At 36.5% G+C, this 22,816-nt stretch overlaps 1 protein-coding gene, 1 long non-coding RNA gene and 1 pseudogene across 2 annotated transcripts; all 3 read left to right on the plus strand.

Annotated features, from left to right (window-relative positions):
• The first annotated feature begins 104 nt into the window (after positions 1–104).
• LOC132603265 (uncharacterized) lies at positions 105–7,500 on the plus strand. The gene is made up of 3 exons (XR_009568058.1): positions 105–238; positions 7,164–7,272; positions 7,365–7,500. It is a non-coding gene; the product is annotated as an uncharacterized LOC132603265 (long non-coding RNA).
• Positions 7,501–10,097: 2,597 nt separating this feature from the next.
• LOC132603264 (toMV susceptible protein tm-2-like) lies at positions 10,098–12,966 on the plus strand (annotated as a pseudogene).
• A 4,287-nt stretch (positions 12,967–17,253) lies between these two features.
• On the plus strand, positions 17,254–21,294 carry LOC132601356 (putative receptor protein kinase ZmPK1). Its single transcript, XM_060314452.1, has 8 exons — positions 17,254–17,347; positions 17,419–17,603; positions 17,734–17,884; positions 18,029–18,942; positions 19,278–19,409; positions 20,391–20,459; positions 20,684–20,823; positions 21,105–21,294. Exons 1-8 carry the CDS (start codon positions 17,254–17,256, stop codon positions 21,292–21,294), a joined length of 1,875 nt encoding a protein of 624 aa, XP_060170435.1.
• Positions 21,295–22,816: the final 1,522 nt, after the last annotated feature.

Consider the following 22,816-nt stretch of genomic DNA (forward strand, 5'->3'; position numbering starts at 1 on the left):
GTACTGTTTTGTTGATGAAACTTGTTTGAGAAGTTCGTACAAAGGTGAATTGGAAACTCAATGGGAGAGATGTGATGATGTGTCATGGATTAGCAGCATTGTAGCACCAAGATTAGTTACGACTATATTCTATGCTCCAAATGCAAACATGTTTGGGATGATCTCAAGGAACGTTTCAACAAGTCAAATTTGACAAGAATTTATCAGATTTGCACTGAAGTAGCATGCCTAAGGCAAGGTACAGATTCTATCACTGACTATTATACTAAAATGATAAAATTATGGGATGAATTTGATGTGTTATTCTCTCACCTTCATGTGGATTGTAGAAGCTAAACCTTCTATAGAACGTTTACACCAGCAGACGTTATTAATGTTTCTAATGGGATTAAATGAATCTTTTAATCATGTGAGAAGTGACATCCTTCTTAAATCTGAAGTACGTACTGTAAATCAAGCTTATTCCACTGTAGTACAAGAGGAGAGTCAAAGACAATTAGGTGTAGTAGATACAAAGAAAGAAGTTCTCACTATGTTAACTGAAGAGGTCAAAATTTCAGAGAAAAAAAGGCCAATAGATCCAATGCAAGGACCAGCTTGTGAGGTTTGTGGTTATAAAGGACATTAAACAGTAGATTGCTACAGGTTAGTTGGATATCATGCAGATTTTAGGAGTAAGAAGAAGTCAAATCAAATTGGTAATCAGACTGGTCCAAGTGGTTATGATCAGAATCAAAACCAAATGCCACAAGGAGGTTATAAGCCAAGAGGTGCACATCAAAGAGAAACAAGTAATTTCAGGCCATACGCTAATAATGTTGTAGCAGCAACAACAGCTGGAGGACAAGGATATTTTCTTAATGAAGAGGAGCAGAATCAGATGAAACACTTGCGGCACAACACTGATTTGAGTGAATGCAAAGCTAATAAGTGTCTAATGATCCAAATTTACATGATTGGATAGTAGACTCAGGATCAAACCACCGTATAGCTTCATGTAAGGAGTTGCTTGAGGAGATAAAACATTTGAAAGATTCAAATTCTAGTACAGTCCAATTACCAACAGGCTCAAATCACAAGTACAGGAAATTCAGTTGTGTTAGGTGACATAAAAGTAAAAAATGCACTTCATGTACCGAATTTCAAGTTCCTATGAGTTGCCAAACTCACTAGGGAACTACATTGCAGTGTCAGTTTTTTTCCCTAACTTTTGTGTGTTGCAGGACATTTGCACTGGAAAAGTGATTGGGATTGTTAGACAATCTAATGATTTGTACTCGTTGAGAGATGGAATAAGAGCAGTAGTGAATGCATCAATAAAAGGTTCAAGTCTGTTTGACCTTTGACATCTCAGACTTGGTCACCCTTCATTTATAGTAATGCAACATATATCAACTATCAAGGACAACTTGACGACTTCACCACAATAGTGTTGCCTGATATGTGCCATGGCTAAACAAAGTAGGCTATCATTTCCTAGTAGTATGAATAAGTCAGATCATCTTTTCCATTTAGTTCCTCTAGATGTCTGGGGTCCATATAGAACTCCCACATATGACAAGAAGCATTACTTTGTTACAATAGTTTGATTCAGCATAAAACTGAGGTTCTGACTGTACTAAAAGATTTTCTGACTATGGTTTGTACTCAGTTTGGTATTAAAGTGCAAAGATTGAGATCTGACTATGGGACTGAATTTACTAATTCTAAATGTAGAAGTCTTTTTTTCTTCTCTTGGAATTGTTCACCCAAAGTTCATGTCCTTATACACCTTAGTAAAATGGAACTGTAGAAAGAAAACACAGAAATATTTTAGATACTACTAGAACCTTGAGGTTTCAAGCTTCAATTCCTATAAGATTTTTTTTTTTTTTTTGGGGGGGGGGGAAGTGGGGAATTGTGTTAGAACAACATTTTATCTAATTAACAAACTTCCTTATGGAGCGTTGAATGGTAAGTCACCTTTTGCAATGCTATATGGAAAGGAACCTAAGGTTGATCACTTAAGGGTATTTGGCTGCTTGTGTTTTGCATCTGTTTTGCCAAGACAAGACAAGTTTGCACCAAGAGCTAACAAGGCCATCTTCATAGGGTACTTAAAATCTCAGAAAGGCTATGAGTTGTTTGATATACAATAAAAAAAAATCTTTGTTAGCTGGGATGTCACCTTCATTGATTACATTTTTCCTTTCCAAGGGATTCATGATGATTCAGTGGATATGTTTATTCCACAAGAACTTGTTGCTGCAGATTGTGAGTAGTCATCCACTCAAATTTTGCATACTACACCACCTGAGGATCATGTACCAGATGCACCTGCTGTCGTTATTACTCAGATTGAAGATTGTGCTAATGCCCCTCAATCTTTCTCCACTGATACTACCACAGATGCACCTATCACTAATGAGAATGACACAGTTATTTCTGATCCTGAGTCCACTCCTATGGTTGCAAATAATGCACTATAATGTTGTCAAAATGCCAAGTAGAGCTTCACAGGCTCCTATATGGCACAAAAACTATGTCATCTCCAAAAAGGCTAATGAGCTTGCTTGTATCCCATTGAAGATCATCTCTCATACAACCATCCGAGTCATTCATACCAGGACTATGTGGCAGTTTTTTCAGTTTCAATTGAGCCAACATCCTTTAAGAAAGCTTCTAAGTTCCAGCATTGGAATGATGCTATGCAAGCAGAAATGGATGCTTTAGAACTCAATAACACCTGGACAGTAGTGGATTTACCCCTAGGAAAGAAGGTAGTTGGCTCCAAATGGGTATATAAAGTGAAACACAAGGCTAATGGGGAAGCAGAAAGGTATAAGGAAAGACTTGTTGCTAAGGGTTATAATCAACAAGAAGGACTAGTCTATCATGAACCTTTTTCTCCAGTGGAAAAAATGGTCACCGTGAGAATTGTTACTAGCCTAGCAGTATCTTCTAATTTACCTTTTTATCAGATGGATGTCAATAATGTTTTTTTACAAGGAGATTTGCATGAAGAAGTCTATATGGGTTTACCTCAAGGGTTCCAAAGACACGGGGAGTACAAGGTGTGCAAGTTGCTTTAAGTCCTTATATGATTTGAAACAGGCTTCAAGGCAATGGAACCTCAAGTTAATTGACGCCTTGGTTGACACAGGCTACATTTAAAGTCCTTATGATCACTCTTTATTCATAAAGAAGTCCAGAAATGATAAAGCTATTACACTAATATATGTAGATGATCTGTTACTCACTGGTAGCAACATAATTTTGATTCAAGAATTGAAGTCCTCACTGCATAGTAAATTCAAAATGAAGGATCTTGGTAACCTCAAATATTTTCTTAGAATTGAGGTGCTGAGATCAAAGACAGGAATTTTACTTAATCAAAGGAAATATACACTGGAATTGATATCAAATTCAGGGCTCAGTGATGCTAACCCAGTGAATACACCTTTGGAGGAAAAGGTCAAGCTTACTACTGTTGATTATAATGAACATGAGGGCATTACAAATGATCCTTCTTATCAAGATGTCACTGCTTATCAAAAGATCATTGGAAGATTGCTATATTTGAAAATTACCAGACCTGATATCAGCTTTGCTGTTCAGGTGCTAAGTCAATTCATGCAACTTCCTAAGGTGTCACATTGGGAAGTTGTACTAAGATTGGTTAGATATATAAAAAGTGTCCAGGCCAAGGTTTTTTGCTAAGCAGCAATTCTAGCAGAAGTCTACAAGCTTATTGTGACTTAGACTGGGCTGCATGCCTAAAAACCAGAAGATCTGTAACATGCTATGTCATTAAATTGGGACAGTCCCTCATCTCTTGGAAATCCAAGAAGAAGCAAACAGTGATATGAGCTCAGCTGAAGTAGAGTATCGAAGCATAGCTGCTGCAGTTTCAGAGATTATTTGGTTATTCGTTCTGTTGAAGGACTTGAATATCACAGTCCCAACACCAGTTACGTTGTATTGTGATAGCAAAACAACCATTCAAACTGTTGCCAATCTATCTTACGTGAAAGGACCAAGCACATTGACATTGATTGTCATTTTGTAAGGGAAAAATTCAAGGCTGGATGGGTGGAGACTCATTATCTCAGTACTAAGGAGCAACTAGCTAACTTACTTACAAAAAGGTTTAGGAGCTTCTCAACATTATCTTTTGTTACACAAGCTTAGTGTTTTTGATATATACACAAACTCCATCTTGAGGGGGAGCATTAGAGTGTGAAGCTTAAGAGATTTAGTTTGTTGAGATTAGTAGTTAATGATGAGGTATTTAGTTTGCACATGCAGTGTACCAGAAAATGTGTAAAGCCACACCATTTGGCATTGTATTCATTACAATCAATGAAAATATCTTCTCTTCTCTTCTTCCTAATTTTCTCTCAACTGCCACGAATCCTAAACCTAAAAGTGTCAACACAGAAGCTTAGCTTCACTGCTTTAGATTCAATAAATCAAATCTAGCACACACCAAATGGTCCACATGCTATATGGTTCCGCGGTTGTGCCTGGAGCGCTTTGAGGTTCTTGGCTATGATCCTGCTTTCTGCAGCTCGTCCTGATTTGCTATACCATAGCCGCGATGTGAACACCATCAACTCTCTCAGCTTGGCGAGAGGACCCTTTACCTCACAGTCCTGACTGGATGCGCTGAAAGTTGTTCCTTGGGCTTAGACCGTACGCTTTACCCTTCTGTTTTCCCCCAACTGCTTTACATCACAGTTCTATCTCCAATTCTGGTTGTGGCTGGTTGGCTCGCCATGGTCATCGGTTGGCTGAGTTTGGTTGTACTCTTGTACCGCTTGTTCATACTGTGCCTGGGTCTTTAAATATGAAATTTAGTATATAATGAACATATTATAAACTTATGATAACAATCAACCTAGGGGAAACTCTAAAAATTAAATAAAAACAAAGGAAAACAAAAGATAGATGAAGAATTGGGATTAAGGTAGGGCTGGGCATAAATACCGAAAATCGAAAAACCGAACCGAACCGAACTAGTTTGGTTCGGTGTTCGGTGTCCACCTTCAAAAAACCGAAACCGAAATAGCCGAACCGAAACTTTGACGAAACCGAACCGCAGAACCGAAATTTAATACATTACCCAAAAAAATTAAAATAGTCCACGCCCATTAAGTTTAAGCAAAAAAAAAATTCAATTGTAACAAGCCCTCTTTTGCTTTTGTATCCCTAATTTTCCACTTCAATTGAGAAAATCAAATATCTTTAACAAAGAAATGTGACTAGGATGTGTCTTTAGGATTAATGTATGTCCTTTATGTGTTTTCTTAATTATTCTTATTGTATGTATATAACACCTAGTAATCATATATTATTGTTATGGTTTTCTATTCTTGTGTATCCTGTTTGTTTGATTTTGATTTTAATTTGTCAGTTGTTTTGTTGCTTTTGAGAATATGAATTAGTGTAAATGGAATCGCTTCTAATATCATATCAAAAAACCGAATTGAAAAAATCGAAACCGAACCGAACCAAACTTCAAAAAACCGAAACCGAAAGAACCGAACCGAACTAGTTTGGTTCGGTGTTCGGTGTCCATCTTCAAAAAACCGAAACCGAAATAGCCGAACCGAAGTTCGATAAAACCGAACCGAAGAACCGAACGCCCACCCCTAGATTAAGGAACTAGAGATAGATACTTGACACACTTGGTAATGAATCATATAGGCAAACCTAAGTATATGAAGCCTAGATCCTTCTATTTTGAATTCAACCAAGGAACCAAAGCAATGTGAACCAAATTAGAAGACTCAATTTGAATCCACAAATGAGTGATCTAAATGAATTCAATGGATAAGCAATTCACTTCACAACTTGGAAATCACTTGAACAATAACCAAACAAACTATATTAAAATTCTCTCAATATGAGTTCACACAATATTCAAGCTAAGTCTTCCAAATGGATGAAAACAACTATTTATACTAATGCCTATTACATCAAAAGGCCCTAAAGTGGCTCTTTTACAAAAATACCCACATGAGTCTTCAATTGCATCCAAAGTCTCATAACTTGCAATTTTGACCTCCAATTGCCATTCTAACTTCATAACTTGCAAGTATGACATCCAATTGCAATCTTAGCCCCATAGTTTCACTTTTAGCCATTTTGCGCATCTAGCCACTTTGCAACGCATAGCCACTTTGCAACTCTTCCAATGCTAAGCTATCTTCCAAACATCATTTGCCCTCTTACGTGGGTCCGCAAGTGTCTCCAACGTCCTCTTCAATGCCCTTGAGCCATTAGCATCAATCATGCCCTCTAGGATCATATCAACTTATATCATTACTTAAATAAAAATATTTTCACTTACATAAGCTTACATAAGCTTGCTCAGCTCTCGGCTTGACCCATTGTCCGGACCCGACTCTTTTTTTTTTATGTTCATTGCAAGGAAAAGCCCATCTTGAGCGGGCTCATGTCCCAATTGTTTTTTTCTGCTGAAAAAGATAAAATTAATGACTCAATAATTACATATTGATCGTAGATAACTTTTAAAAGTATAATATTACATACCAATTTCTTAGCTATGTATCCCTGACTCCTTGCACCTGCAGTGTGCAAAGAGACACCTTTCGGCGACGCAGGGCAACATTTATTGTCTAGAATAAAATTGTTGAAGCTCAGGAAGTGAATTCTTCAGCCGCCAAAAGTGTCGTGATCCAGCCGCGTCGCGGGTGGTGCTGTGTCCGGCCATTCATGAATTTGAGAATGATATTTAGCGCGGCCCGAGGCCCTCGGCGCCTGAAACTTTCCTGTTCTGATTTGGATTTGTTTTCAAAAGCCCAAGCATTTTTGTATTCCTAAATACATTCCAAACACGAATTTTTGGAGAACTTTTGACGTGGAGAGAGCTAAGATCCACCATGGAGGCCGGAGTGCATTGTGTTTTACCTTTTCTTCTCCATACTATTTGTTTTGATGTCTCTTTGGATGATTTGTTATTTTTTTTCCATGTCTATGTGGAAGTAAATTTCACGTTCTAGGATTGTGGTTCTTTCAAGATCGTTCCCATTTAGAAATTTATTTTGTTTGATTAACTTATTGTTGTTTAGTTGTTTATTCTTTCTTGATCTTAATTATTTGGTTGCTTGATCACCATTTGAATACTAACTATGGCTCATTAATGGAAATTGGAAAAGGGAATTGCGAGTACAATAAGAGTGAATAGAGCTTTGTGAACCTAGGCATCGAGTGGGGTCTCTCCTGATCAAAGAGACCTAATCTTGCAACAATGTGGCTATGTTAAAGGTGATTTACTATAAGTATCTTGGTATTCTATTGTCTACAAAGAAGATTTTAGTTATGCAATGGCAAGCTCTGATTGACAAAATTATTGCCAGGACTTTCTCTTGGACAACCAAAAACCTTTTGTATGCTGGCAGACTTCAATGGGTGCAAACTGTCATTTTGGTATCCAATCTTATTGGACACAATTATTTGTGTTACCAGGCAAAGTCTGCAAATGCATTGATGCTTACTGTAGAAGTTATGTCAGGCCGGGTGGTAATCTGATCACTAGAAAGGCCCTTGTTGCTTGGGATAGACTGTATAGTTCCAAATCTTGTGGTGGACTTAATCTTATCTACCTAAATTTGTGGAATAGAGCTGCGTTTGCTAAACACTGTTGGGATATTGCTAGCAAAAAGAACAGATTTTGGGTGAAATGGATTCATATGTTCTATATAAAGAACCAACAGTTATTTGACTGTCCAAGTCCAAGTCAGGCTAGCTGGATGATTAGAAAGGTTATGGATGCAAAAGTAGTGCTACAAAATGGTCAACTTCATATCAACCCTCAACATGGTATCATTAGACAGCTTTATGTATATCTCATTGGCAACCAACCTAAGGTCCCCCGGAAATGTGTCATGTTCAATGCAGCTAGGCCTAAAGTAGATTCATTCTATGGCTGCTGATCCATGGAAAATCACTAACTACTGATAGATTAAGGAAACGGGGTATGAATTTGGAGAAAACCCACTCATTATGCTGGAATGAAGATGAATCTAGGGAGCATCTGTTTTTGAACTGTGGCTACACTGAAGGATTATGGCATAGAATTTTGCATTCAGAGACCACCTGTACAACATGTTTCATGGGAGGATCAGTTTCAATATAACATTACTGCTTCCAAAGAAAACTCCCAGAAGGCTCAACTGCTTAAGCTGATATACACAGAATTCATCTATTTTGTTTGGATTGAGAGGACAGTTAGAATCTTTGAGAAAATTGAGAGAAGTGTAGATAATATTTCCAAAGAGATTGTGTCTACCAATAATGTGAGAACACCTGCTGGCATTAGTTATCTTCTTAGTCAGTTTATATTTTGATCTTGTAATTAGCCTAGTCGGATGTAGTTATAGGTGCTGCTTCTTTATAGTTTGAGATCCCTGTTGGTGTTCATTATTTTTTAACGACTTCCTTGGTGATTAATACAAGTTCTCTTAATTATTAAAAAAAAAAAAAAGTAACTCAATCTCTACACCTTTTTAAATAATCTTGACGATTTGCAAAGTAATATATGATTGAAGGACTTTGGAAGAAAAAAAAAATTAGAATAAATTAGAACATTGCAAAGTATTAAAAGAAGGCCCGGTGCACAAAGCATCTCACATTAGCAAAGTGTGAAAGGGAAAAAACACAAGAAAATTTAAGACGGCTCAATAGAGTAGGGTAAAAGTAGGAAGAAACAATAAACGGGGTATGATAGGGTGGATTATATTAGGGGGTTAAGGTTAGTCTTGCAATTCCATGCCCCTCCATTTTTTATCTTGTAATTTTTGCGTGTTTGGTTTTTCATATCTTGAAACACCTTAGTGATAGTCCTGTCTCCGCCACCGGAAGAACCTTTTTCAAATAATTTAGGTATTCATAAATTATATGAAATAAATAAAAAAATTAAAACTTAATAAGAATTGAGCAGTTGTACTATGACTCATTGTCTATCCCATTTTTGACAGTATTCTATTTAAGCCCAAGTTTTTTTTTTTTTAAAAAAAAAAAAAGCAAATTCACTCGGCGAGGTGTCTAGGACTACTGTTTTTAATTTATATATCAACAACAAAACTCAAAGGAAAAAGTACAAGCAAGGGGAGCTAGGCTTTACTTTACTGATCCTATTGAGCTCAAGTAACCATTCGGTGGGTTGATAACTCAATTCATTTTGACTCGCATAAATTAAGTTCAAGCCATTCATTTGTAGCGTAAACTCATCTTTGCTGTTGGATTTTGCGCGTGGTGTTGCCTCAATCGTCTGACTTTTAACATTTGTTATTCATGTTATAAAACGACATACCAGCTTACATGAGATAAGAATAATTATTATTGTGTTTAATATGTACACGTGTTTGCCTATCATATATCATACAAATTGTAAATCAATAATTTAAGGATAAAAAGTCTCAAAAACATTTGAATATTTGAAGTATTCGTTGACTTTATATTCCGTAATTCTCCAAATTTTCGACTTGTTTGCTTCGTCGGTACTTACCCACGATCCTTTATATTCAATAATCTCCTCTTAAATTTAAGAAACTTTTTAGAGCCTATTATATTAATATAATATATTCATATCAGTGCCACCCATATATTTCAAAGATTCTCTATTTTCTCTCTAGAAATCGAGAAGATACATCAGTTAAGCACCATCTACCAGGTACATCTTTCACTTTTCATTGTTTGATAATCTTAGATAGGAAAGAAGCACCACAAACTTTGGCTAACTGATCAATTAAAGAGACAGATTAGGACAATATCAATCATTTTGTACTTCATAAATTGATTTTATCATGATTTTTGCATGATCTACTTTTGCAATATACATTCAACATATGTTTTTAACTATCCAATGCCAAACTTGTAGCACTATCCTCTCCTAACATTGTATTTATGCTATTTTTTTTTTTCTTCCATCATTTTGTTTATGCTATTGATCAATGAAAAATTAATATCACACACCTAAAACTGCTTTCTTGTTTAATTAGGTAATCGCAAGGCAACTATCTTTTCCCTCTTTATCTACAGATTTAGTGACTAGCCTTCCTAGCTACTGAAAAAGAAAGGAAGGAAAAGAGATGGCTGAAATTATTCTTACTGCAGTCATCACCAAGGCTGCAGAAGTAGCTGGAAATCTACTCTTTTAAGAAGGAAGGCTTATATTGGTTGAAAGAGGATATCAATTGGCTCCAGAGAGAAATGAGATACATTCGATCTTATATAGATGATGCGAAGGCCAAGGCAGTTGAAGGCGATTCAAGAGTGAAAAACTTTATAAAAGATATTCAAGAGTTGGCAGGTGATGTAGAGGACCTCTTAGATGACTTCCTTCCAAAACTTCATGAATCCCAAAATAGCAAAGGCGCAATTGGTCGCCTTAAGAAGCCGGCTTTATCCCTTTACATGCTTCTTTTGTCCATAAATTTGCTATGGAGATAGAGAAGATAAAGAGAAGGGTTGCTGAGATTGATCGTGTGAGGACCACTTACGGCATCATGGATATACATAGCAATAATCACCACGATTACATTCCAATAGACTGGAGAAGTTTATTCCTTCATGCTGATGAAACAGAGGTTATTGGTTTGGATGACGATTAATATGCCAAAAGCAAAACTACTTAATCAAGATTCTCAATATCGAGTAATTTTCGATTGTTGGCATGCCCGGTTTGGGCAAAACAACTCTTACCAAGAAACTTTATAGGCATATAGAGTAATTTTCGAGTGTTCGGCATTGGTCTATGTTTCACAACAGCCAAGAGTGGGAGAAATCTTATTTGACATAGCCAAACAAGTTGGACTGAGGGAAGATAAAATGAAAGAGAATTTGGCAGAAAACCTAAGGTCGTTCTTGAAAAGAAAAAGGTATGTTATACTCTTGAATGACATTTGGAATGTTTGAAATTTGGGATGATATGAAACTTGTACTTCTTGAATGTGATTCAAGAAATTGTAATAAGACAATTATCACATCCTGAAATAGCAACGTAGGTAGATACATAGGAGGGTATAGCTCGCTCCACGTGTTGAAACATCTAGATTCAGAGAAAAGCATTGAACTCTTTGCAAATAGGATTTTTTCTTTTGATAGTGATAATTATTGGTTGAATGCTCCACCAAACTTGCAAAACATTGGTAGAGAGATAGTTGGAAAATGTGATGGTATACCACTAGCCATTGTGGTGAATGCAGGCATGCTAAGAGCAAGGGAGAGAACTGAACATGCATGGAATAGGGTACTTGAGACTATGGGTCAAAACATTCAATATCAATGTGCTAAGGTATTGTCTCTAAGTTACAATGCTTTACCCACTGCATTAAGGCCCTGTTTCTTGTATTTTGGACTTTTCCCTGAAGGCTAAGAAGTTCTTGCATTTGATTTGACAAATATTTGGGTCGCTGAGAAGTTTATAGTAGTAAGTGATGGCAATGGACACGAGGTTGAATATATAGCAGGGGATATCCTAAATGATTTGGTTTCAAGAGACCTGATTCAGGTTTCCAAAAGAACATTCCAAGGAAGAATAGCAAGTTGTCGCATACATGATTTACTACATAGTTTGTGTGTTACATTGGCGAAAGAGAGTAACTTCCTTCTCACCGAAGACAATATCACATCTGATGATGTTGTTGCTAGACAGCTAAGGCTTTTATTCTATTTCTGGTGGTGTTGATGAATTCTTCTCTTCAAATTCCAAGCCTAGGAAGCTTCGTGCCCTTTCATATATTAGTGAAGACATTTATATGTCTCGTAAAACTCATCTTAACTTCAAGTTATTGCGAGTGTTGTCTATGCACATTCCTAGGAGTAACTCCAAGAGGGTCGTTAGTATTCAAAAAGGAATTGGGAATTTGAGTTGCTTAGGCTACCTCAAATTGCAGGGCCAAAACTTCAACGGAAAAATAACACATAGTATAGTCAAGCTCAAGCATTTATTGACCCTATATGTTCAACGGACCAATCTTTGCATTTGTTTTGATGTTATGGAAATGAAACAATTGAGGCATCTTCGTCTTTCAAACTTTGTAGCTCAGCTATTTTACAAATCAGGTGGATTTTCTTCAAGCAACGTGTTATTGCCTAATCTACAGACTCTAATTTGGATAGATGATTACTATATGAAGGCATGATGGTTGCACCAATTGAAAATTTTAAGAAAATTGAGTTTAAAGGCAAAAAGGAAGTTCATGATAGAGGTATTTTCAAGTACTCCCGTGGCAATACTGTCAAAGCTGGAGGTTTTGAAGCTGTGGAGCAAGGCAGAATCCGGCCTGCAGGATTTCCAGCGAATCAACTTGTCTTCCTATAGTAATCTTCTCAAGTTAAGTTTGATAAATGCAGACTTGAATATTGTGAACTTTGAAGCATTGCCCACAAATCTTGTCAAGCTTTCTCTTTTCTCTGTTGAGGTAGATATGCATCACCTAATAATGTTCAGTAGACTTCCCAAATCAAAGATACTCAAATTTAAGAACTGCTAGTTTGAATGTTATGAGAGTAAGATAAACCTCTTTATAACTGACAATAGCTTTCCTCAACTTGGAGAGTTGCACATTGTTGGAAGTAACTTGTGGGAGATAGACATTGATGAGGTGACCATGCCAGAACTGAAGAAAGTAATAGTCTCTCATGCACCAAATATTAGGCTTTCTGAACGTTTAGCATGGCTAGCCATATATAGACATTATTACTGAACAATACAGGTTGGTTTCCAATTCAAATTAGTCAAACATCTTATAATTCTCAGTAATTGTTTTGTTCTCTTTAGGGAAAATAATACTGTTTGTCTATTTGTGCAAAATTATTACCTAGTTTCGCCCATATTTTGTTTATTACCTGAAGAGGCCCAGATCTGCCTCGTTCTTCAACACTGATTTCTCTCTCTCCACCCTTCTCTCTTCCCCGTCTAATGTATCATTCTTAACCAAATTCGAACGGCAAGATCTGGCCCAAATTCATCTTCATACTCATAATATCTTAATGTTTCATTCTTAACCAAATTCGAACGGCCATATTTGGAAGAAAAGAGGGACCCATCGCAGGAGAAACAATTTTCCGATCAGATCCATCGCTGCCAGACAGAGAAAAGGAGTGACTTCATCGGAGAATCTTTTTTGTCATATTCGTCAATAATTTTTTGATAAACTTTCAAATGTAAGATCTAAATTGGAAAGCATTTGTGTATTTATGACATCTTCTTCTGCTTCTTGTTCTTGTTCTTCTTGGGCGCGGTGAATTTGGTATTGAAATGGAACTCTAATGGCGGATAACATGTGTTTTTTAGTGTAAATGTGTATATTCCATGTTTATACACACATATACAATACAAATACATTGCTTAAGCATTATATATACATGTGTATAAATTTGTATATTTATGTATAAGTATGTATAGTTGTGTATAACTCTGTATAATATTGTATAATCATATCTACATATATTAAAAGCACAAATAATTTGCGCTAAATTTTGAACGACCAAAATATTCTCTAAATGTTGATCGACTTTTATACCCTTAATTATGTACCCTAATTTTTACATGAAGTTGTACGAAAAGGACACAATTGACAATACACCTAAACATACCAAGTAGTAGTGACAAAGGAATTGTCCGTCACTTCTTTAGTAAAGGAATTCTTTGAATTTTTAACCCACATTACAAGTTGTAGTAGTAATGGAATTCTCTGTGACCTTTCATTGGCATCTATTGTGACATTGCCACCATTGCCGCATGGAACATGTGAACATTCCCATCTAATGTCATTCTCTTCTCTCTCTCTCTCTCTCTCTCTCTTTTTTCCTAGGACAAATATTCATATATAGGATCCAATTGCATATAACATGCTGCTTTCATCTCTTTAATTGGGATCTTGGATTTTGTTTTATTTTTCTTTTTGTAATGTTGATTTGATTCACTAAAATTCCTTAATTGATTATTAGTGTCGTACATGACCTATTGGAAAAAAGAATATATCTTTGCTTGAAGAATAATGATTTCAGGTAACTTTCAAATTTCTCTCCCTATCCATACAAGTTACATGGTAAGCATGAATGGATTTAGAATTACATGATAATTTTAAGAAAGGAAGAATGAGTTTTGAAACTAATGGTCTACAACAAGCCCAAGTATTTGTGTGGTTGTAATCATTTCATTAAAGGTAAAAAAGGAAGTTTAAGTTATGTTATTTCTTAATATAGAATGTATCATTCTTTTTGGGACAGACTAAAAAGAAAAATCTATCACATAAGTTGGAATAGAGGGAGTACAACAAAGAAATGAAGTACCCTGAACTGTTCATTTAATAAATATTGAAGTGTTCTAATACTTTTCAGAAGGCCCTTTCACAAGCAGTTGCTGGACAACTATATGTCCTGTAAATTTGTGATAAACTCCTCTTCTACATTATAATAGTCTAGGAGTTCTGAATCAATTCCTGAGCCGAAAGTCTATTGGAAACAACCTCTCTACATCCAAAGTATGGGTAAGATTTGCATACACTTTACCCTCTCCAAACCCACTTGTAAAATTACAAGGTGTATGTTATTGTCAGGAGTTCTGAATCATTGGCTCTGATAAAAGATACATACTTCTTGTCATAGATTACTTGAGATTTTCTAACCCATTCACCCCCATTGTGCAACAAAAGATCAAAATAATGATCCTTCGTAGTGAATTGTCTGGACCAGAAAACCACAAAAAATAAACATAGAGGGCCCCATATCAATAAATTAAGAGCTTAAGGGAATCTATATTAAAAAGAAACAGAAAGACAAGCATCCCCACGAATCAGACCCTAATCATCAAATAAAAACAAAGTCCTCAAATTTTCAGTAAACCCTAACTCATCCCCACGAATCGGACCCTAATCATCAAATAAAAATAAATCATCATTCCCTAAATCAAATGTTTAACGGAAAAGCCCAAATCATAAACCCTAATTACAAAACTTAAAAATTAAACACGTACGGATAAAACTTACCTACTAGTAAACCAAAAATTAAATCATTTAGCTACTTAAATGGGATAGAACTTACCTAATATATGCAAATTATGGTAGCCAACTTCAATTGTTCTTCGAAACCCTAGCTGGGAATCGCGTAGCTCCGACAATAAGGAGTGAGAGAGTTAAGTGAGAAATGAGGGGTAATTTCATTTTACCCCTTCAATTAAACATGGGTCGGGTGTACTAAACGGATAAGTGGGTCATCGTGTATTTTTTTACAGGTTGGACTGCCATGTCAGCTCCAATGGCAAGGCCTTAAAATTAAGGGTATTTGTGGTCCAAAACATAGATGACAGGGGTAGTTTTAGAGTCTGTTTGGATTGACTTATAAGTTGTTTATAAGTTGTTTTCAGCTTTTTTTTTTAGTGTTTGCTGACCAGCTTAAAATCATTTTGTGCATAAAATAAGCCCAAAAAAATAATTGAGTCTGTTTAACTTAGCTTATCTAAAGCAGCTTATAAGCTGAAAACAGCTTATAAGCCAAAAAAAAAAGTTGGCCTACCCGAACTTATTTTTTTCTTGGCTTATAAGCTGTTTCCAGCTATAAGCTACTTCTTTTAAGCCCATCCAAACAGGCTCTTAGTGTAAAAAAAGAAACGGAGGGTAAATGTGAGTTATTTCGTATAGTTCGAGGGCAATTTTGGCCTTTTTCCATATACTCTATTATTAAGAAAAAAATTCTTGAATAGAAGTATCATCAATTAAAAAAGAGATAATGGTCAAAACACACCTCACGTATCACTTTTTTGTAAGTTTCATACTTGAACTATCAGGTATTTGCACTTCCTACCTAAACTATCATCAACTATTTGTTAAAAGACACCCCGACTAGTATTTGATGGTGTGGTGTACATTTTTTATTTTTTTTTATTTTTTTAAAATGGTGCCAAATGGCACTTCATGCAGACAATTAATTGGAATTTTTTTTTAAAAAAACAAAAGAGATAATGGTTAAAATACATATGAAGATACTAGTTGAGGTGTGTTTTGATAAATAGTTGTTCAGGTAGGAAAAGGAAACACTTGATAGCTTAGGTGTATATTGATAAATAATTGATGATAGTTCAGGTAGGAAACACAAACACATAATAGTTCAGGTATGAAACTCACAAAAAAAGTGATATTTGATGGAGGTTCTTGACCAATAACTCATTAAAAAGCGAAGATCCCTTTAGCAATGAATGATGGATCAACTTTTCAAATCCTAGTCGTTATCAGTGTAAGCATATTCCTGAAGGTGGTCATTTGTTTATGTATGTTTTGTAACTCTTAATACTCTACATGACAATTACTACTACTTTTTGAGCTATTGACTCATTGATTTTTTAGTTTAAACAGAGTACGAAGAGTTTGTAGCTGGATCAATTTGGAAGACCACTATGCAATTTTTTGATTAGTTTTTTCTTTAATAAATTCTGTAAGATTGTCAATCAGTTATTGCATTCACTATAAGCCACGTTTCACAGTTTAATTGCAGAACATATTATTCAGTCAATCCTTGATATCTTGTGTAAGTCATTAGATTTTTTGACTCCTGAGGCGAATGGTTTCACCCTTTTCTTTTTCTAATGAGTTAAGACAATTGCATTTGTACTCCTACAAGTAATCTTGCGACATATAGTACAGTTCAAAAGTTATTGTTGGAAAACATGAATAAGAACAAAAAAGATTTAAGACTTCAAAAACATGAATGAAGAACACAAATTAAGAGCTTGAAACACGTGCAAAACACTTTTCCAATAGCGATATTTGCTCCCCCTCTCCACCACAAAATTGTTATGGGATTACACGCGAATAACTTTAGTAGATATGACAAATCTTTGAATTTTTACCCAAACAAATAATGGAGAAATTCTATTAGGAAACCAAAACTCTCAACTTGAACTTTTGAATGTAGAATTTGGATGAGGAAGAGAGGTTTGGAGGACAGTTGTAAGAGAAAGAACTCTTTTTTACAAAGTAAAGTTTGGATCACTTTAAAATGCAAGAGTAACTGAAATTATTGAGATATGAGTAATGTTAAATCCTTCCATAAAGACTCAATTTCGAGTTTGAAAATTAACTTAAATACTTTCCTATCAGTATCTAGCTGCTTCTTTCTCCTCTTGGATTTTGGTCCACAGGCTTATTACTAGCTCTACTTTATTGCTCTATATAAGAAGTCGATATACTAACTTTTTTTGTGTATTAAAGCTAGCCACATACTTTAAGTTCCCGTAGACAAAAAATGTATAAGCCAGTATTTTGTCTTGTTATTCACTTTTCACTCTTCCTAGTAGCACCAACTTCATCATCCTCAATTATCACTAGTTTGAGTAAAGGTTCCTCTCTTTCTACTTCCCAAGATACGGTGATTTCATCGCCCAACGGTGATTATGCTATTATGCAGCAGGTTTTCACGCAGTTGGTGAAAATGCCTATATCTTTGCTATATGGTTTACTAATTTAGTTGGTGGTGATAAAAATTACACCATAGTCTGGATGGCTAACAGAGACGATCCTGTAAATGGAAGGCACTCGTTGATTTCCTTAACCAAATCAGGGGATCTTGTTCTTACTGATGCTGGCCAGCGCGAAGTTTGGGCAACTTAAATGCAATCAAATGCCTTTGTTGAATTAAAACTCTTGAACAACGGCAACCTTGTTCTTCTAGCTTCACAAGACGAAATTATTTGGCAAAGTTTTGACACACCAACTGATACACTAGCTCCTTCCAGTCCTTCCAGGACAAGCACTAACCAAAAATTCAAAGCTTGTGCCTCTGAGGAGCTCAACCAATTACTCATCAGGATTTTACAAGCTACAGTGTGCTGATAATAATGTTCTCCAGCTTCTTTATGAAGGCTTAGAGATGTCAGGTGTGTACTGGCCACCCTGATGGCTAACAAGCGGGGAAGCTAACCGAACCACCTACAACAATAGCTAAATTGCAGTTCTCGACCGTTTGGGCCAATTCAAATCGACTGATGATTTCAAATTTAAAACTGCTGATTATGGTGAAGGAGGCATTCAAAGAAGATTAACACTGGATATTGATGGTTACATCCGAGTCTACAGCTTGAATACGCAGAGGACTAATTGGGAAGTTACTTGGCAACTAAATTGGAGGCCCTGCATGATTCATGGAATTTGTGCGAACAGTTTGTGCACTTATAGTTATAATTCTGGTAGGAAATGCACTTGCCTACAACGTCATAAGATGAAAAATGTGACGGATTGGTCTTATGGATGCGAAGCAGATTTTAAGCTCTCTTGCTCTGATAGAAATATGGTGGATTTTGTTCATCTTCATCACATTGAATTCTTCGGGTATGAGGTTAAGCATTATAAAAATCACACCTTCGAGCAATGCAAACAGGATTGCTTAGATAGCTGTAACTGCAAAGGATTTCAATTCAATTTTGAAATGGTGAATGGCGTTTATAGCTGCTATCTGAAGACATTGCTCTTCAATGGGTACCGCTCACCATCTTGGAAAGGTTCAGTTTACATTAAACTGCCCAAGGATGTCTGTAATTCAGATGAGGAAGGTCCTATAGGCAAATTACAGTGTGAACGAACACATGTTTTGCTGGACAGAAGCTACGAGAGAAAACAACAATCTGGATGGTTGAAGTCATTTATTGGGTTTACTGTTGCACTTGGAGTGTTGGAGTTCAGATGTCTTGTCTCTTATTTGACTACAACCCCCAAACGCTTTAAAGAAACATTTGATCTGGTTTATATTCCGGTTGTCAATAGGTTCAAGAGATTCACTTATGCCGAGCTGAAAAAAGCAACGTCTAATTTCAGAGATGAAATTGGACAAGGAAGTGGTGGTGTTGTGTACAAAGGAAAATTATCGGACAACAGAATTGCAGCCATCAAGTATCTCAAATTAGAAGCCAACCAAGGAAAAGCTGAATTTCTTGCAGAGGTAATCACAATTGGCAAGCTCAACCACATGAACTTGATAGACATACGGGGTTATTGTCAGTGGCGGACCTAGCCTTATAGAAGGGGGTTCACCCTTCGGCGAAAAATTGCACTGTATATATAAGGTGAAAATTATTTTTTATGTATATATAGTAGACTTTGAACCCCCTTAATTTCTTCATTTATGGCTTCTTTATATTTTTGAACCCCCTTGACATAAATCCTGGCTCCGCCACTGGTTATTGTGCTGAGGGAAAATACAGGCTACTAGTGTACGAGTACATGGAGCACGGTTCTTTAGCAGATAATTTACATGCCAGAAATATTCTTGATCAGCAAAAGAGGTTCGAGATTGCTTTGGGAACAGCAAAAGGTCTTGCTTACTTACATGAAGAGCGTCTAGAATGGGTCTTGCATTGTGATATAAAGCCTCACAATATATTCTTGGACTCAAATTGTGAGCCAAAGGTAGCTGATTTTGGTCTCTCAAAGCTATTAAATAGAGGTGGAGTGGACAATTCAAGCTTTTCCACAATACGCGGGACAAGGAGTTATATGACTTCTGAATGGATTTTTCACCACCCCTATCACCTCCAAAGTCGATGTATATAGCTATGGAATACTACTGCTAGAGTTGATCACCGGAAAGATCCCAAACCGCGCTCAATGTAATAACATGGATAATGATTAGATTAAAGATACGACAACGCTTGTTACTTGGGTTTGTGGGAATATGCATGGAGTTGAGCAAATTGCCTGACAAATTCAACAAGTCGTGGACCTTACTTTGGATGGTGTTAACTGTTTGGAAAAGATGGAAGTTCTTATAAAAGTAGCTTTGTTGTGTTTAGAAGAAGACAAAGATGCAAGACTATAATGAGACAGGTGGTGGATATGCTACAAGCGTAAATTATAGCATAGATGGTAATGGCTCAAGTAGGAAAAGGAAACCCCTGATAGTTTGAGTGGGAAACTCGCAAAAAAGTAATAGTTCAGGTGTGTTTTTAACCATTATCTCAAATATTTATGAGAACGTAGTTGTGTGGTCGTTATAGCCTATGGCTTGCTTCTTATCCAACAACTCACCTAGACCCCATGGGTGAGTTGTTTTCTATTGTCTTTTTGTTAAGCTTGTGACAGCAAAACAAACAAGTAAAGTGACTTGAAAGACTGATTTTTGTTGATCTTGAAAGCTAGCTTAAATACACAAAGTCAGTCACTGACTGCTGCTAAAAATATGCTAAACAAGTCTACTGCTAACTAAAAAAGAGGAACTGAACTTAAAGATAGCTAACAAACTTTCAAAATAAAAACAACATCAAAAATATCTGTAAAATAGATCAGCAGATTCTAGCGCGTGCTTCTCAAATCTTGCAGCCCAATTGCAGTAATTTCAGCCTTGAATTCAGGTCCAGTAACCCCACTTGCAACAACGTTGCAATTTTTTAGGCAACTACAACACTCTTCCCGCTTCAAGAATTTCAGACTCCAAGTTTGCTTCTAAGAAGCTTAAATCCGGTAACATGAAACGGCTTCGTAAATGCATCAGCAATTTGATCTTCTGATTTGCAATAAACCTGTTTCACCTCTCCCGCTTCTTGCACTTCCCTAAGAAAGTATAATCGGATATCAAAATGTTTTATTTTCCCATGAAATATTGGATTATGAGAAATTGCTATGGCTGCCTAATTATCCACAAATACTTCTGTGCTTCCTTGTTGCTCTAGATCAATATCTAACAGGATCTTCCTTATCCAAAAAGCTTGATTAATCGTGTTGCTGCAACAATAAATTATGCTTCTGCAGTTAACTGTAGCATGATATCTTGCTTCTTTGAGCACCATGAGAAACATCCCAAACCAAGACTAAAACAATGCTTGAAGTGCTTTTTATGTCATCAACTGACCCTGTCCAATCACTATCAGAAAAACCTTGTAACTTGATAGTCTGACTTTTACAGGACTTAACACCATAGTCAAAGGTTCCCTTGACGCACGAGCCATGTCCAGTAGAGTCTTTTTTATAGGTGTGTTGCGCGCCACACTTATAAACAAGAGGCTGTGGGCATTTAAGAATGAATGACCTTCTTTCTATCCTAGATCGGGTGATAGAGTTAAGTCACAGGATATAATATTTCCAACGCTAACCTTGATTGTTTTGTAGTTGCGAGATGGCTTCTACGGAAAAGAAAGTTGGTAGTCGAGGGGCTTCCAGAGCCAGTTATTCTTATGATACAGACCCATCGGAGAATGTGCCTTCTATCGAGACAGATCCATCGGAAGTCATATCTTCCATAGAGACAGATCCGTCTGAGATCCAGGAGGAACCCACTAAATATGTAAGGGAGAGATAAATATTGGGAGATGACTATCTATGTAGTTCCAGAGTGATAGTATCTTCAGAACGAAGGTCAAATGAGAATAGTGGTAAGCCTGGGAGAGTCAGTATAATTGGCATATTTGTAAATGGTGTGGGTGTCATAGAACAACCTGTGGAAGAGCAACCCGGTGAAGAACTCCCCCAACTCCCATTGGACCGAATTGTGCCAGATCAAAGTTCTCGAGTGGGACCAAGGTAAGGATTTTCGTCGTTGGAACTTCAGGATGCCAATACTTATGTAAGAAAGTAAAGTGTATCGTTCAGTCATTTTGGAGTATTACAAGTAAGTTATGTAATATGAGTATTAATTGTAATAGTAAATCCAGATTCACCTATAAGGTGTTAAAGAATGGTCAGCACCTCCGAAAGAAACGGAGGACTTCATTCAGTGACCCCGCGATCGCCCTCTGAACGATCAGAATAAGGTAAAGCTTGAAGATAAGTTTTGTACTCAATTAATCAACAAGATAAAGGGGAAGTATGATTTACGAGTACGTAAACCTCCGTGAAGGGAGTTTGTTGATGAAATGTTTAGAAGGAGAAAGATGGAATTCTAGAAAGAGCGTTCGGGTATAACTTACGAGACAAGCTTTATCACTTTACATTCTTTTGTAGTAATCAGCCCTGTGTGGTTGAGTTGTATATCACATGTGTTTCAATATGTGGCCTTCTAAGGCATGAGATGTGTTTTCTGGGCTGTGTGCAGGTTTGGGATTGTTATGTTTACAGAGGAAACTTTGTCGAAATTTTTCGGGAATCTGAGAGAAATTGTGGAAACTTTTAAATAGGATTATGGCGAGAAGAAAGAAAGGGCCTAGTAGTGAGTGATTAGAAATGAAGTTAGTAGTCAATCGCAGGATACATGTAGCAAGTATGAATCAAGCTGGAAGGAACGATGATTAGGTACAGATAGGATAAGAAACATGCAAAGGGACAATGATGTGCTTGGGGTAGAAAAAAGTTTTATATACCGAGGAGAACTAAAGAGAGAGCATTCTAGAAGAAGTTTGCAAGTTAGAAGAATTCGGCTAGCCCTTTCATGTTTTGGAAGATTGAGTTATGAAATGAACTTGATACATACGTATAGACCTATGCATGTAATACTGATCCAGATTACCAAGTTAGATTTCACTCGATGATTCTAGCGGGGAAAAACTTTTATGTCACTATGAGCCAGCCCTATTGACCTTAGCGATAACTCGAGGTAATAGATCGAAATAGATATGCTTAATAAAGCTCCTTGCCTAGAAATTAGTTGATCTTATGACTGCAGTTGCGTTCTATGTTATAGTTCAAGTTATTTATCCTAGAACTTACCCGAACGGTTACATGATAGGAGTTTGTCATTTCTAGTGTGAAGGAAAGTGAGGGACGCAGAAAGGAAGGGATTCAAACTATGTTAATGAGATAAGGTTGATCAAGAAACCGAAGAACGATAAGTGACGAATGTCCAGTTGGTGTGATAAGAAAAAGAAAGACATTTTGGAAGCAGAGAA

This window comes from Lycium barbarum, chromosome 7, assembly GCF_019175385.1.
Source record: "Lycium barbarum isolate Lr01 chromosome 7, ASM1917538v2, whole genome shotgun sequence".
Taxonomy (NCBI): domain Eukaryota; kingdom Viridiplantae; phylum Streptophyta; class Magnoliopsida; order Solanales; family Solanaceae; genus Lycium; species Lycium barbarum.